The 17,131-nt window shown below is 45.6% G+C and overlaps 1 protein-coding gene across 3 annotated transcripts in view; it reads right to left on the minus strand.

Annotated features, from left to right (window-relative positions):
* RBM47 (RNA binding motif protein 47) overlaps positions 1 to 16,383 on the minus strand; it is a 77,673-nt gene extending 61,290 nt beyond the window's left edge. The window contains exons 1-2 of one of the 3 annotated variants that reach the window (XM_048072882.2): positions 16,256 to 16,383; positions 15,974 to 16,107 (exon numbers count right to left, since the gene is read on the minus strand). In XM_048072882.2, coding sequence (XP_047928839.1) covers positions 15,974 to 16,002 — 29 coding nt within the window. In that variant the 5' untranslated portion in view covers positions 16,003 to 16,107; positions 16,256 to 16,383. The other 2 variants (XM_048072887.2, XM_048072884.2) reach the window with 2 other exon arrangements.
* Positions 16,384 to 17,131: the final 748 nt, after the last annotated feature.

A 17,131-nucleotide genomic window follows, 5' to 3' on the forward strand; every position in this document is an offset into this window, starting at 1 on the left:
GCAAAACAGGCCATGAGAGCCTCCAGACTCTTCCTCCCCTTCTGAAAACACATTCTTGTCTTATTCTTGCCCATAAATTCTTGACTTTATTCCCAGCGAGACAGTTCGTTTTGGCAGCAGCCGGCAGCTCTCAACATCAGCATCTGCTGCTACCTATCGCTCTGCCTTGTTTCGCCACTGCTTCCTGGGCAGGGATCCCACAGCTGGTAGGGTCTTATCTTGATCGTCCCGTTCTCCTGAGCAAACCTCATTCTATAACACTTGCTAGAGTTGTTAGGACTAATTGTGCTTTTATTTGAATGAAAATACTTCGCTTGGGGACATAATCAGCATGCACCCGATCTTGGAGCCTCCGAAAGAAGAGCGTTCTGCTGATCGGAGCCAGTAAGGAAGGCGGGGATGTACAAGCAACCTCGATGGAAGTAAATTAAACAGTGTCAGTGAGCATTGCTGGGCACTGAAAACCGATTGCGCTGATTAATGGTTCCTAAGGTCCCTGGCACAACTCTGGTCCACGTCACTTAAATACCACTTGCCCAAACCAGAGGGCAAATGCCTCTGGTTGGCGTGAGCTGCGGAGCACTCCTCACACGCGGTCTGGGTGCAGCCGTTCGGTTTTGGCAGGCGAGGGAGCATCCTCCTCAGGAGGCAGGCAGCATCCACGCCAGAGAGCGGTTCTGGGCACGTTCAATTCGCTAGCAGAGATGTACCAAGGGGGAGCAGAGAGAGAAAACCAAGCTCCTTCTTGGAGCTTCAACCAAAATAAAGAAATCTTTTACATCTGGGAATATTGAGGAAGATGATCAAATAATTAGCACTGCAGCGAGTTTGTAGTGCCTGCAGCTAGAAGAACTGCTCTCTGTGGCAGCAGGAATGTGGTTGGGCCTGCAAAGTCGTGATAACAGATCTGCATCTAGTTTTTTTGGATGGTCTACATATGTCACAGGCACATTACCACAGAGCTCAAAGAACCTGCAGGATTAAACTCCCATGTACAAACTTGATGGCCATCAAATGTTAATGCCACCTCTTTACTCCTACTGGGAAGGTGACAATAGAGCTGTGTAAACAGGATTTATATTATATATATATATTTATATATTTATATGTGTATATATATACACACACACATATATACACTCATATATATGTATATTTCTATCACAAATTGACCCTGGAAACAAGGATTAAAAAAATACTTTTCCCTTGTTTTTCTTGACGAAATGAAAAGTCAATATTTGTTTTTTCTGATTTATTCATTTTTTCCTGTGATTTTTCTTTAAAGTTTTCTACAGTTTCCACATCATGTGCTCCAAAATGAAAAGTGGAAATAAGTTCCTTAGAATTTTTATTTTTATGCAGACCAGATTGTACTGCAAACGTGACCCAAACAGTTTCAATTTTACAAGAACTTCACTTTTTGGTAACTCTTTGTTTACATATTTTTTTTCCCGTTGGAATCCTGACGATTTTTTATATTGTAAGGGGAAAAAAAATAGTACAGATATGGATTTCCATGCTGATGTTTCATCACATGTGTAGGCTGATGCTGGCTATAACTACAAAATACAAATTTGGTGTATACCAATCTTGCTGATCTAGTAGGAGGATTATACACATCTCCTGGCCTTCTCACAGAAGCACGATTTAAGCAATACGTAGGTTCCTAGGCTGCTGCACAAGATCACTGTCTGATCACACATGTATGATGGCATAAATAGATGAATAATAGCAACAGCATTTTAAGTCCCACCCACATTTCATCTTATTTTTTAAAATCACGCAACACCTACACACAGTGCTTGGGTAAGACTGACAAACACGGAGTACCCGAAAATCAATGTACTCTTTTCTGCATGCGTGCATCTCAGGAGGAAATACTAGCCGGGATTTCTTCTATTTATTTATTTATTTTAAATTCTTTTAAGGAACAAACTCTGGGAACGCGGCAGGCAAGTGGTAAAAGCCATTAGCTGCTATCGGATTTCAAAAGGTAAATCCTTGCACAAGCTCATGCGGGGTTGGGCTCGGGGCGGGAGACAGCTGACCTCCCCTACGACACGGCCGTCTGCCTTCAGGCTGGGCGAGGTAGGCTCCAGCGCTCGCTCTGACCTTGCTTCTTTTGAGAACTGGAAGAATATTGCCCTTGACTTGAATGGAAGGAGGATCGAGCCCTACCCAGAAAGTTTCATATGCTACGTGTCATCTGTGCATGCCAGCATTATGCAACGGAGTGAAAAATGAAAACCTGTCAGGCACATAACTGGTGCACTCAAGGACACACTGTTATTTGTTTTTCAGCTTTGCCACTCTAACAGGGATTAACAATGTACCATTGATAGCCGCTGTGATAAAGTCAACCAAAATGCCTCGTTTATAAACTTTCAAAACATGATCTCAACTTTTGAGGGTAATGGCTTGCTTGGACTCAAGGTTGTATTAAAAAAAAAAAAAACACAACCAAAAAACAAAACAAAACAAAACAAAACAAACAAACAAAAAAAACCAAAACCCACAAAAGAACACAACAACAACAACAAAGAGAGAAAGCATTTGTTTTTTTCCAGCTTTCACCCTCTAACTGTCTTCTCCCTTGTCCCCCTGCTAACACAGCTACAGAAAAGCAGCAGATTGAATTCACCTCTTTATTTTTCTTCCACCAAGTAGGCAGGTATTGCAAGTTGCCAACCTTCGCTTTCTGGAAATTCTTTGGTGTATTACTGCATAGCAGAGTGGTGTGACAAGGATAAAGAGATTAGAAGTAATTTCATATAACTCCTTCTTCTGTCAAAATCTGCAGAGGGCTTTTACTTGTGAACGCCAGGCGTTGCTGAAATTCTTCATTAAAAATGTGCAATATATATGGGCAGAAAGTCTCTAAGCACTAAGAGACAAAGTAACCAAAGCAGAAGGAGAGAAGGAATATTAAATCAAAAACCAAACACAGAAAGAATACAAAGGGAAAGAAATGATCAAATACAACCCCAATAATGTAGGCTCTCTCCATTGGGGCTGATGCCAATTCAGACTGGGAAACCAGAAAACCACGTGCTGGTTCTCACCCGTTTCAAGTAATTAGTCATAACTGGTTCAGACACGGGCTCTGCTTGCCACCATCAGACAACTGAGGCGGTGAGCTGCTGCGGGATGGCTCAAGTAAAATGCAGGCTGTGTTTCACCTGTGTGACGTACCCTACAGCCAATGCATGCAAAATCTGGCCAGCAGAGTTTGCTCAGGCCCTCTGCCTCCCAGTGAAATAGATTCCCTCCCAAGGCAGGGAGTTTTGCCAGTACAGCCACGGATGCCGGGGAGCTTTTCCTACCTGAGGAAGGTGGTCAGGTGTGACCCCTAGTTTAGCTGGTGCAGGAAAGCATGGGGGTAGGAGAGGGAAAAGGAAGAGTTAAATATGGTCTGGCCAACACAACTGTGCACATGAAAACTTGCACTGTAGACCTGACCAAAGCTTTGAATATGAAAAGGAGCAGGCTAGCATTGTTTACAAACGCCCCATTAAATGAACAGGAGAATGGGCAATGCCTGGTTAGGAGAAGACTTTAAACATCATGTTGTCTATTGGAGGGGTACAAACTCCTCCCCTTTTTTTTTTTTTTTTCCCTTTTTCTCTGGCTGTGAATCATCCACCCACTAGTTGCCATAAGCATGTTCACAGCTCGGGCTTGCTCAATGAAGGCTGCAGCGTGATCCTCTGCATTGCAGCCCACTCAGGAGCAGTACGTTTCACCCTTATCTTCAGCCACTTGTTGGGCAGGCTTCGTTTCTGCCTCTGGATTTCCTGTTTATTGAACAGAGGTTGCTGTTCCCTCTGCCGTCTGTGGTACCCAGTGCAATGGGCATCTTTCATTTGCCCACTTCTGCTTTAGAAGAATGTAATAAAAGGACCTTTGCTGTCCATCCTCATTTGCTCATACCAAAAAAAAATATGCAAATCCCGTATGGCCGGGGCAATCTGCATGGTGCTGATGCGGCTCTGGGTACGTTTCTGCCAATGCACTTGCAGGCATTGAGGAAGGTGTAGAGGTGTAGGTTTGCTGTGTTTAGAGTTGCCTACCCCAGTCTGGTCTCATCCACAGTGTGTGTTACAGGAAATATGAGCAATGGTCATGCTCCAAACGTCCTGTTCCTCGCCTGAGAACAGCTTAACTCCAGTCAACTCTGAGGAAAAGGAGACCCAAACGCCCCAGCAGCACAGGGTTCTGTACCTGATTCAAGCTTTTGCAAACCACTTTGATTCAGCAGACGTCTGGAAGAGTTGTAATGCAGCAGTCAGAGGCGTGCTGGCCGTGTTCATTCCTGCCAGGCCACGTTGTAGCTAATACAGCCTGGCAGCGCCCCTTCCCAGCCCAGAAGCTGTGGTGGTGAGGACACCTCTTCTTGCAATTTCTCCTCATATCCCCAAGCCCCTTGGGGCCACTTGTCCCCAGATGCACACCCCACACAGGCTCTCCACAACAGATGCCCCAAGGAGCACCCAAAATTTGGAAGCTGGGTGCTGCAAACCAGATCCTGCACCGCCGCAGCCCCTCGCAGCTGATGGTGGCCTCCTCTACCCACTGTGCGGCCCTGCTCAGGTGGCCTCCATCCCTGCCACCCTCCTGGGGATGCTGCAGGGGACACATCACGAGGAAGGGGAACTCACAGCCGAAGCAGATGAACTGGCTCACAATTAACTGCTTTCTGTCTCCGCGTTGCACCCAGTTCCTGTCTATCACTGGCCAAGTCATTTAAGCCAAGCCTCGTACAGATGGTCACCAACTGCTTGTTCCTTATTTTGGGGTGGGAACATTTTCTGATCCGCAGTCCCTTGCAGAAGCAGAGAGTGCTGAGAGCTGTGAGTGATTTCACTGGGAAATGCACTTCAAAAATGAGAATCTTAAAACAAAACGCAGCTTTCTGGAAAACAGAGTCATAAGGCGAGCAGTGTGACTGACTCACATTGCTAGCTGAAATGCACCAGAAAAAAAAAAAAAAAAAAAAAGGAGGAAATTTGTTTTGCCCCAAATCAAACATTTCATTTCTGGATTCCCTACCCACTTCTTATTGTTAAATTTAGTCAACTTTCTAAATGAAATGTCATTCTAAAGCAAGAAGAATGTAGTTGCCGCATTTGGGAATTGTGGGAATAACACATTTCAACTTATTGGAATATGTTTATTTTTGTTCACCCAAAATAACCTTTTAAATTTGACATAAATCTGTAGCTAGAGCTTGTTAATCCTAAAACACATTTTCCAGTATAGAAGACATTTAACTGAAAAACTTCTCCCATGCCTGACCCTGGCATCCTAATTTGTGCTCTCAACATTATGGTAAACTTTTTAGTTTACCTTCTGTGACTCTATTTTTTTTATTAAATCAATGTCAAATGGCTGTTGTGCAGATTAGCTCATTACTATTTGTGAAGTAATTAAATGGAAAGAGATGAACTCCATTTAAAAAGCCAAGGAATAATCATTCTCCTTATAGCTGGAAGCAGTGCAAGAGAACTAACAACGTACACCCTGAACAGCAGGAAAAGGAAGTGTAAAGTAAACTGCTTGCTGACCACCCTCCTCCTCATACATGGTATAAGGCAAGAGCCCTGGAAAAAAACACCACCACACGACAGTACTAAATGTCAGAAGAGAAGAATCACGCGACAAAAATACACCCCAAAAGGCAAATTAGGATTATGCAGACTGTAAACCTGGTACTGTCTGAATTACAAACTTTATCCTTTTTCTGAGTAGGATATATCTGTGCACTACTTCCAAAGCTTTTATGTTGGTGAGGTGTTTTCTTTTTCTTTCTTTCTTTATTTTTTTTTCTGCAAACTTAAAAAAAAAATCCATCATGTGGCACCCCACTGACGTGTGTGTCACACGCCATTTACCACAGGGAGATTTCAGCTAGCTGAAGGAACGGACCAAATCACAGCAAACTCCAGCCTGGGCTTTGCTGGCAGCAGTGAGAATGGGGGAAAACATAGGACCGTGGGGCTTGCCCCATCCCAATCCCTCTCCCATTCCCCCTGCCCAGCCAACACTTCACTTTTCCAGGCCTGAAGCTGGCTGGAAGGCTCCAAGTTCACCATCCCAAACGCTCCCATCTGGGCTCCATTCACCCCCCAGACCCATCCCTTGTCCCATCTGTGCCCCAGGCTCACCCCTGTCCCTCTTGTCCCTGGGGCCCCCAGCCCGGTGGGCTCCATTTGGAGCCCCCACGCTGGACTCTGCTGCCATAGCTGCTGTCTCTCTGCCCAGCCACCAATTCTCGGCCACCTCTATTCGAGTTATCTCACCAAGTCTCTTTCTATCAACTCCCCATCAGCTTTTCCAGGCAGTCTCCTTCCCCTGCCAGCTCCCCTCTTCTCCTTCTTCCCTTCCCTTGCTCCTCCATCCAGCCTGTCCTTCCCAGCCCCCAGCACCATTTCCTTGGCTCCCTTCACTTTTAGATGCCCTAAACCCTGCTCTCCAACTCAGCTGCAGGGAGCCTGGCAGCCTCATACTGCCACAGCAATTGCTGTCTTGCTCAGACTGCAACATACGCAGTGCGAACAGTATTTTCTGGGAGCTGGATGTTAGAAGTTGAAGTCTCCACTAAGTGCACGGAAACTGTGATTTTTCAGGGGTTTATATCTTGCTTAAATCCATTTTTTTTTTCCTTTTCGATCGCCACTTTCCTCTATCCCACCCCAGGGCTCTCCCAGCACAGCTGTCCAACCAACCCATCAAAACAATGGCTTAAAAGAAGCAGAAAAAAAAAATAAATTACAGGCATAGGAAATACCCACAGCAACCAGCAAACTGGCCACACTGTTATTTACTCATTCGCACCATTTTTTTGTGGTGGGGCAGGGACGTGCAGCCAGGTTTCCCAGACCTCACGCTGGTGTCCTTCCTGCAGAACCAGTCATTTGTATGCTTTTCATTTTCTTCTTGTCTGGCTTGTTCTACACCCTCTTGCATATATAGGTACAATAGTGCTTGTGAACCGGGAGGAAAGCTTTTTAACGGTGATTGACACTCTCAAGAGAACGCAATTATTTTGGCATCAGTTACTTTTCAGGTAAGGATTAGCAGCGAATTAACAGACTGGTAGCCTTTGTTCGGAGCAGGCCGTGTTTCAAAATGGAGGCCGCGTTCGGATTTCTGCAGAGATCGTGCTTTGATTTGGAAATAGGGAAGCACAGCAAGGATTGCAACACGCAACAGATAAGATTAGATGAAGAGGAAATGTGATTGAAATGGCTTGGATATATAGAAGGAGCAATGAAATGCTGCTCTCACTTTGCTTATGTTACAGGGTTTGTTGCTGGAGATGCGCTCCCTTGTCAGAGGTAAGGCAGCTGCTGGGCCTTTTCTGTATTTTGGCATCACAGCTGGAACCCAGATTTGAACAGCGTAGAAACACGGTGAAAATTACAGCCTGGTTCCTTCACCTGCCTTGCCATCCAGCATTCCCAGACCTGTTGGGGAGGAGGTTCACCCCCTCTGCCTTCATGGTACCAGCAGCTCTGACCCAGCACGGCTGCGCCCAGGCACTCCACAGACCACGGCTCAGCCACCCCTTGCTATGCATCACTGCCAACACCCATCCTGCTCCAGCCTGGGACCTGGGAGCCCAGCTGTGGACCCAAGATCACTGCGGTACACAGGCAGAGCTGCCCAGGAGCGTGGTGGCCCCAAAAACTGGTGCCCGTGCCGGAAGGTGAAGGCGGACACGGAAGGATGGGGAAGCGGTGAGTCAGCAGTACGGGGTTGCATGCTGGCTGCCCTATTGCACGCCGTGGATGGAGTCCACCAAGGAGTTTCAGCCCTGTGGTTTTGTCTGAGTTTTGCTTTGAATCCATAGCTCAGAAAGAAGCTTGCACAACAACGACTGCCAAGCTTATCTGATCCCCTTTGCGCCAGCCGTAGCTCTGGGAAGGGTTTGTCCGACCCTTTTGTGGGTACTCCTAGGGCACGACTGCACACAGGGGGGCAGATAGCCTTGTGGCCGCCCTGTGGCAGCATGATTACAGCTCCCAAACTACAGCAGGATCCTTTCTGATTACTCTGGAGTACAAGAAAAAGGAACATACAGTTGCCTGCGTATTAAAAACACAAAGGTGTGTCCGAAGATATATAAACTTACACCCCAGCTTACAGCATACTGGCTGCCCTACGCAGTCTGTGCCTTGAACACTGACAGTATTCATGGTGAGCTCTGGTCTTTAACTGATTTTCACTATTACTGGAAAGTTTTAGTGCAAATCTAAACTTCTAGGACTTAAGAAAAGGCCTCTGGATATATGGCATTTTTCATAAAGCTGGGTTTATTATTCTGCCTATCAGTAAGTAGATTGCACAATCAGCAGTTTCGCTTTCATTTTCTTTGGAGATCCTGTATTCTCACACAATGTACTTATTTAAAATAAAAAAAAAGCATCGCCACTATTTTTTTCGAAAATTCACACTATTAGAAAATTCAGAGGGAGAGATGCTTCATGCCAGAGGCAGGTGTATTGTTATCATCTCTCACATACAAGCAGTGTGTTCTTTAACAGCTTGTCTCCTACAGTGTCTAGTGTTTCAGAAGGGAAGAGAAAAAAAGTATTTCTTGTCTATTGATGGGGAAACTATGGCACAGTGAGCAAAAATGGTCCCCTCAGGATCACCTCGCTCTAAACCAGAGACAAAGCTGGTAACCAAGCACTGACGGATGAAGGCAAGTGTTTGGGGAATTAAAAATACAACACCGAGACTCATCTGTTTTGATACTTCTTGTGCATATACAGAGAAGCCTATGCCTGGTTAGAAGAAACGAGGTATTCCCCAAACAGCTGCAAAGCTAAATTTATCAAAGCCTTGCCCTCCTCACATACAGAGGTTACCAGAGCACTCTTGCTGAGTTCACTGAAATCAGTGGTCACTGATACCAGGACACAAGAAAGGCCACTGTTTGCACAAGGAAGCAGAAGAAATACCAGAAGAAATACAACATCCTTCTCTTTTTATTATTATTTGTTTTTGTCCTGCAATCTAGATGGCAATGCCAGGAATCAAAGGGCCACAGTAAAAAATCCAGATAATGCCATAGACAGAGGGCAGGAAAAGCCCTAGAACTGCTCCATGAGCAAAATAGCTACTGTCCCTGGGGTTTATCATCCTGAAGAGAAAGCCAACAGCCAAGACCACGTGTTTTGCAACACTTGGCTGTACTTACTGCAGTTCATTCTGCACGCCTCAGAGCTGTGGGGTTTGTACCTACTGTGTCCCATATATCAAGCAGAGAGTGAGCTGATAAACTGTCCCGAGGCAAGTGGCCATGGGAATGGCCAGGAATTTCCACAGGAATTTCTGCTGGAATTTTCTCACTTAGAGTCATACAGCTACTAGACGGTAAAAAACTAATATTGTTTGTCAGTCTGTCTTGCTGCTCACTGGCAATGTGAGTTTGTAGAGGACTACCATTGGAAAAAAAAAAAAAAAAAGAATTTTCAAGAGAATTAAAAAACAAACATGGGAAGACTTGGTCTTTGGTCTTCTCAGCACCTCAGAGAAGGACTTGCAAACAGCAGTGGTAAAACATGGGTCAGAGTAAAAACAAAGGGACAAAGCACCCTCTCCATGTACCAGACACCCCTGTCACCCCTGTGGCGTCTGGGAAGATTTATTCTGCACATGTACAGCCTGACCTGGGATTCACACAGGTAAGATGATACTTGGTACTTCAGTGTGTGGGAAGAGCACAGAGAAGCCTTTTCGTTTAGGATTGCTCAATACAATTAGTTTGTATGGAAAGCTCTTCATCTCTCTCTTCCTTGCAGGATGCAGGTGTTGTACTGGGCTCGTTGTGACCCTCGGGGCCTTCAGGAGGAGCAGACAGAGACAACTTTGTCAGCAGCATCTGCTTGCCCTGTTCACTTCATAAACACCCGGTAAGACATAACACAGGGCAGCTACAATAGGTGCAGATCACCTCGACCTAACCTGAGGCACCTCCAGCTTCCCATCCACTGAGCACACATGGTCTGTTCGTGCCCACTTCCCGAAGCCAGAAGATAAAGGACAGAATCAGCCTTCAAGAGCCAAAGCTTGTACTTCAGTCCCAGCCATTTCAAGACATCTGCCCGTCAAATATCTCCCTGCTTGCAGCTTTACCTGCTGCAATGTTCCTGTGTGCTTCAGGCACCTTGTTAGTGTTATCTTTAATGGGAACACTAATGACTGAAATGCTGCCCGTGAGGAGTAGCATTCATGTTAGAATGCGGGTACCAGTGCATGAACTCTGGAGAAATTGCAGCATCCACAGCCAACAGGAATTTTGCTGCCAAAAGCACGCACAATGACGTGGACATGGCCTAAGGTCACGTTAATAATGTGAATATTTTATTAAGGTGAACTGAATGTGCTCTTTTACTGTAAAAACACCTTGAGAACATGTCCCTGCGTGTGCATTCGTGTTCGCTTCTACCTTCCCTCCTTGCCTTTGGTGCCATTTTTCCTCACTCATGCTCTTCCTCCCTACCCAGCCTGGGAAGCTCCCGCAGTCGCACCCTACCTGTCCTACAGCACACATTCCAGCTTTAAAGACCTCAGTTAGCCACAATCTCTTCATGCTTCCTTCCCTCCAGGTCCCAAAACCTCCTTGTGGCTTCAACAGCAAGCCTTTCCAGCCTTAATGAAGTGTCTCCTCAGATTTTCCCTAACTGGGGTCAGACTGTACCCTGTGGGTTGATCTTTTCCCCCCCCCGTCCTCTTTACAAGGATCCCTCACTTCTGACTCCCTCCCTGCCCTGCAGACGCCTCCTGTTCACCCAGTTCCTCCACCTTCCTCCTTTGGTTTTGATTCTCCATTTTCCTCTTCTCACAAGCTTCTTTCTCACTGCTGCTGATTTATGCCGATGACCCATATCACCCCCTCGTCATGTTATGTCCGTCTCACGTATTCCCTTCCTCTGCTGCCCTGATTCTTTTCTTTTGCTCATAAAAAGACTGTTTATTTGAGATGCACTGCTCAGACTGCACTGCTGAATTTTCCCTGCACTAACCTTCAAGTGGTCCTATTCAGCACCATCCATTAGCCTCCCCCCTTTATGTCCCACCATTCAGCCTTCCTGTGATTTCCACTCCATCAGCCCTGATGACTTCTCTTTTGCTTTCAACCCTCTTCTTTCCACCACGTTCAATTGCAAATTCTCCCCATAGTTCAATTTCTTTTGCTTTGCTTTCCCATCAATATCCAGCCCAGCTGATGTCCCTCTCTCACTTTTTCTGCAGTCTGCTGAAAGCCTGGACATTGCTTCCAAGTTCAACACGCATAAAACAGTGTGCCAGGCACCCTCACTCTCAAGGGATACCCAAAATCTCTTCTCTCCTTTCCTCAGTGAGAATTACAATTTTTATTCAGGCAGCCTTTCTTTCAAGGTACAACTAAGACCTGTTGATGCTTTCTGCTTCCATGTCCAAGATGTTGCCTGTTGTACCCACCCTCATAGCTAAAACTCTTCTATGGGGTCTTACCCACTCATTTCTCAGTAGCGCCAACATCCTTTTCTCTGACTTTCATAACTGCAATCTCAAACTACTGCTTCATCTTCGAAATACTATTACAAAAGTCATTTTCATAGCCTTATGCCTGAGTAAGCTGCTCACTTTTGTGCTTCCATTTACCAGCTCTCCATTCTCTAAGAAATACAATATATTGCTTCCGTGCTGCTGAAGCAACGCAGCAGCAGCCACGCTTCACACCTGACTGACCCGTCTCACAATTTCCTTGTGCTCCACCCCACGCCTTACCCACTTATTGTCCCTTGCTGGGTATTTCATACAGAAACCCCACGCGGCAGTGGCAGTCTGGTTACACACACAGCAGCAACACCCTGATCAGGAATCCCAGGCCTATGACCATGTAGTAATAGATGACATCTTTCCTTCTACCAGGAACTCAACTTGTTGGGGCTGAACCTACACCCTGGCCCATGGTGGATCTCACTAGGTTTCTTTGACAAAAGACAAAAATACAGAGGCAGTATTTCAGTTTATTTCAAGGCAAAACTCAAGCATATCCACTGGTCACTCACGGGCCAAAACACAAATACAGACCCTGAACAACGTCACTTGGAGTGGTGCTTCCTGAATGGTCCTTACGGTGGTGAATAGGACAGAGAGTGTTTCATTTGTCAGTGGTTGTTTAAGCCTTGCCTACTTTGGAAATAGCTGAAAGTTACTGTTGTCTCATGATTCTTTTATACCACATGGCAGAGGTTTCTCATGCATTTGTAGTTTCTTTCCATCCCGCGCCTAATAAGCTCATCTATGCTGATTTAGTCTCTGCTTTCTGAGCTAGCTAGGTAAAAGATAACATCCAGCCTCTAAGCATGTTTTGTAAAACATATGCTTTAAAAAAATATATATATCAAAAAACCCTCTCTTTTCAAATAAAAGCTGGCTTGTAATCATGGCAAATGAAAGACTGGAAAGGACAAAAATGCCCTCACATACCAGGTAGTCAGCTTTGCAGTTACTAAGAAGTTGCTTTGCTCTGTTGAGTTTACTGTGTCACCAAAACCCCAACAGCCATAGCTATACAAAGCCTACATTGTCTCTGCAAGGCTATGAGAAGATGTTCCTGATCTTGGCAAGAGCTAGGTGTACCCAGAAGCATTTTATTGGAAAAAAAATATTACAACAACAGAAAGAGATATTATTTTAGGCCTCTCACTGGAGAGATAAAAGTCAGAGTCCTTTCTTCTGCTAAAGTGGCATGCAAAAATGTCCTGCTCAGAGGATCCATTTTAGAAGCTGGAAAACTGGACCTAAAAATCCCCATACAAAACAAATTTCAAAGTGACTTGACAATATATAGAAGTGTTTGTGGGTATAGGTCATTGGTCATGTGGAGATCTAAACCTCTTGACTAAGGAGGCAGCTACATACACTGATACACAGGCATGGAGATTGTCCTCTCATGGCCAAATGATTAGATTTACTTCCCTGCTATGAAGCAAACCTGATCTTTACTTCCATCAAAGTCACTGATTTGTGTCATTTTCAGCAGGAAGTGAATCTGGCAGCTTAGAGACCTATCACCATTTCTTCGCAGACAGTGCATATATTACCCTATTAAATTTCTCAATAAATCAGAGCATTGGTGATTTGGGAAATCATGCACAGATAATCAAGGCCAGCAGTTTGAATGAAAAAGTTGAGATATAATTATTGCTTCACTCGTGAGAGAAATATAACATCTGCTGGAGTTTGTCACTCGAATAGTGCTGTGAGCTCCTACAGGGAACCAACACACTGGCCAACACAGGCCAAGTTGGGCCACCGGGACCCCAAAAACATGGAGAGCCCTGAAAGCAGACCCTGGTGCAAACTCCAATTGAAGCACTACTCCCTGCAGGCTCTGCTGCTTATATTAAATACTTTTATCCCAAGGTTTTTGACATTTTTAAATCTAGTTTATTGGAGGCAGCACATTCCTTTACTTTCTAAAACTTCAAACAAAGATTTCTCGTCCCAGGCCGCCACAGGGACACGCAGAAACGATTAGCGACTGTATTTACATGCCAGCCAACTCCAAACATTTCCTTAACAACACCTAGCACACGGGGCCGAGTGTTTTGTCCTGTGTCTCAGGGCACGGCAGTGCCTGGCAGCGCAGGGACAGCCCGGTCCCACCTCACAGGGATGCGGGCCACGAGCACCTGCCCTCAGCTCCGCCGGGAAACAGATCCCTGTCCTGGGAAGAGAGCAGGCAGGGGAGTGGGGGAGAGAGAGAACAAACGCGCAAGGAGAGTGTTTGTCTCTTCGTTTATCTCCCAGACAGCAGTTTGTTAGCCTTTTAGCAGCTCTGGCATGCGCCGGCTGGACACGGACGGCAGCGTATTCCCGGCGTTATCTCCGTTTCCCTCTGGCGAGCGCAGGCTGCCGCTGCCTCACAGGCCTGCAGCTCCCCGCCAGGCCCAGCGAGCATGAAGGCCGACCTCTCACCCCACACCACGGCACCTGCGGCAGCCACGCCGCCGGCCTACTGCTCATAAAAGACCTGGGTTCCCCTCTTCACATCACGCAAACCCAGCCTTGCCCAAATTGTCCCCTGCAAGGGCTCGAAGGCTCGCACAGGCACCGGCAGTCAGCTGGCGCTGGCCGCAGGCGGCTCACTGCGGCCCCTTCGTACGCTCCTGCCCGCTGCGAGGGCAGCCCCGCTGTGCTGGGTACATTCAGGAGGGATTTTGCGGTCTGTTAGGTCCCGACCTGTCTTAGCGCAAAGGCTGATTTTAAATTCCTAAGACGAAGTGAGCTGTGCAGCTTTCCCTCTAAAACAACCCCCCCCAAAAAACCTCAACAGCTATTTCTTATAACATGGATAAGGAGCCCCCAGCATGTCTCATCTAATCACCTACTTTCAGAGCAAAGGAGAGGCTTGACCTCCCGATTGATACACGTATTTCAAACGGTCATCAGAAACTTTTCCAAGATAAGATCCCATTCTTATGCTAATGGTGTGTAACAGGCTCCCAGACGGCAGCCTATCTCTGAGCCTGTTTGACATCTCTCAGGGCTGTGTCACCGCTGCCTGCTGCACAAACTGCAGGGTTCTGAGTGCTGAAAATAAGAAACAGCCAAACAAACGATATACTCCTTCCAAAATTTACTGCAAAGACATTAGGCACATCATGCTGTAATTTTGTGTTGATACAGAGAAACGTACACCTTTTAATTAAAAGTTTCAAACCTGCAGATGACTTCTCACTTTCTTAGTTAATATTTGCTTCTGCCTCTCATCTGTCATCTGCTCACAGAGCGTGGCTATAGCGCACAAAAAAGCTCTCACTCGGAAAGGACCACCAAAACTTCACTCACAATCTCTGCAGTCCTCTCGGTTTCAACCCCCCCAGAGAGAAAAAAAAAAGAAAAAAAAAAAAAAGGTTCAAAATGTGTTTTCTGGGCAAACTTATGTCCCATTACGCTGCGAACCCGATTTCAGAAGAGTGAACCCTGGCAGAAGGACAGAGGGACAGCAGAGCAAACCAGAAAGGGACGGCACCTACCTGGAGCCCCGGTGAACCCGCAGCCGCTCTCGGCACCATGCACGGAAAGGACAAGCTTCGGGGCAGCGACCTAACGCATTTTTCCTCCTGCCCCACCACTACGCGAGGAGGGTTGAGCAACTCCTCACGACGCTGCCACTTGGAGCAACTGCTCTCCGAGCCTTAACCTCCTCTCTTGGCTCTATGCAACTTTTTTTTTTTTTTTTTTTTTTTAAGAGTTTTTGAGAAGTCCGATGTGGGGAGAAAGCCGTGCGATTAGCAGTGGCTCAGCCAAAGCCTCTGCCCTAAGCCGCACATTCCTGTGCTGCGCTGCGCTCGCACGCCCCGCTTCCAGCCTGCAGTCCTGATAGCGCTGCCGGAGCTCAGCAGCACGCCGAAACTCCGAGAGAGGAAAAATTGGTATCCCCCCCCAGTATGGGTCGGGTTTTTTTTTTTTCTTTCTTCCCCCCCACCTCCTCCTCCTCCTCCCTTTCTCCCTGCGCTCACAGTAGCAAGGTTGTCTCCTGGCTACTCCCTTGCCTTAAACTCACCGAACCAGATTTTTACTCCCAACACCTTCCCGTAAATCTGAACTGAAATTTTACCCTGCTCGCTGAGCCTTTGCTGGCGGAGGGCCAGTGCAGCATTCCTGTTGTTTTAGGAGGGCAGATAAAAAAAAAAAAAAAAAAGGAAGAAGAAGAAAAAAAAAAGAAAAGAGAGAGGGAAACCTGTAGAGATGCAAAGGCTGGAAGGAAGCAAACTTTTAGAGCAGCTTCACTAAAAATACTGTGGGAGGGAGCAATTCCCTTTTATCTTTAAAGGGCTAAGCCAGTGATTTTTTTTTTTTATTTTATTTTTTCCACCAGTGTCAGGCAAGAGAAAATACCCTCCTCAGTCATCTGTATCCTTGGGGTGGATGAGATTTGAAGGGGAAACAAACCGTGTGTACTCACCTGAAGGATAGCATCGCCGGAGTTAGCATAGCAAGGGGTGAAGCCTGCAGGTTTCTCCGCTCCAGTCACCCCAAAGCAGCGGTCAAGCATGTGCCTCATTTTACCCTTTTCTGACCTAAAGTTACATCTGGTTTCTAGAAAAGGAACAAAAGGGAAACTAGTTTATAAAAAAAGCTGCCAAGCCTTCTGTTAACCTCTGTCTGATCCCTCTGACCGTTGTCTTGAATACTTAGAGAAACAATGAAGCAAGGCTGTAAACTTTCTCACCCCCTTTTACATTACCTGTCTGCGCCTGGCTATGGGCTTTGATGTATTGAAACAAAGCACAAGACCTGTTTATAGTAAACGAAACCAACCAACAGAGATCTAATTCAGACTAGTGACTAAACAAACTGGAACAGGAAGCACACACCATCGGATTTTTTTAAAAGTAGTAATTCCTGCTTGCATTGTCATGCGAGGGGAAAAAAAAAAAAAGAAAGGGTTTCAGCTTAGGTGACTTTTGTTCAAATAGAGTTCTTTTTGTTGTTGTTGGAAAGCTTAGTACAGACAATGTTTAATCGTATATATGCAAATACTTAACAGATCAACAGTTCCCATCAGCAATGATCTTAAAATTTTCTTCATCTGTTTGTTTGCCTGTGGAGGACATTTCTGCAGCTGTTTTGTTATTGTTGTTTCCCCCCCAAGTTAATTTCTGTAATTTCTGACTGGACAGAGGATCTTAATCTAGGACAGCTGGACAAAGCAAGCCCCTAACAAACAGTAGATTGGCAGTCCTGAAAGTTAAATCTTTAAAGAATAAATAAAAATGGTGATAAAAGCTAGTGAAATAAATTCATTCTCCATAATTCCTATTAATTTTTAAAATAATTCTTTTTATTCTTAATTAATTCTTACAAATTCTGAATTAAGGATTCTTCTTAATTCTTCTTAATTTTTAAAAGAAATATCCAGGGTTGAGCACACAATATCTTGCTTTATTACTATTCTATAACCTACATGTTTTGTTTGAAAAGGGTTTGTCTTTCCAAACAGGTATTTATCTAATTGTGCTCTTTTTGTTTGGTTTTACCTGAGCGAACCACACTTGACTACTACCTAAGAGAGTTTCGCTTTAAGCAGGAACTGAAGACCCAAACCACTATTGGTATAACG

Source organism: Anser cygnoides, chromosome 4 (assembly GCF_040182565.1).
Source record: "Anser cygnoides isolate HZ-2024a breed goose chromosome 4, Taihu_goose_T2T_genome, whole genome shotgun sequence".
In the NCBI taxonomy this organism is placed as follows: domain Eukaryota; kingdom Metazoa; phylum Chordata; class Aves; order Anseriformes; family Anatidae; genus Anser; species Anser cygnoides.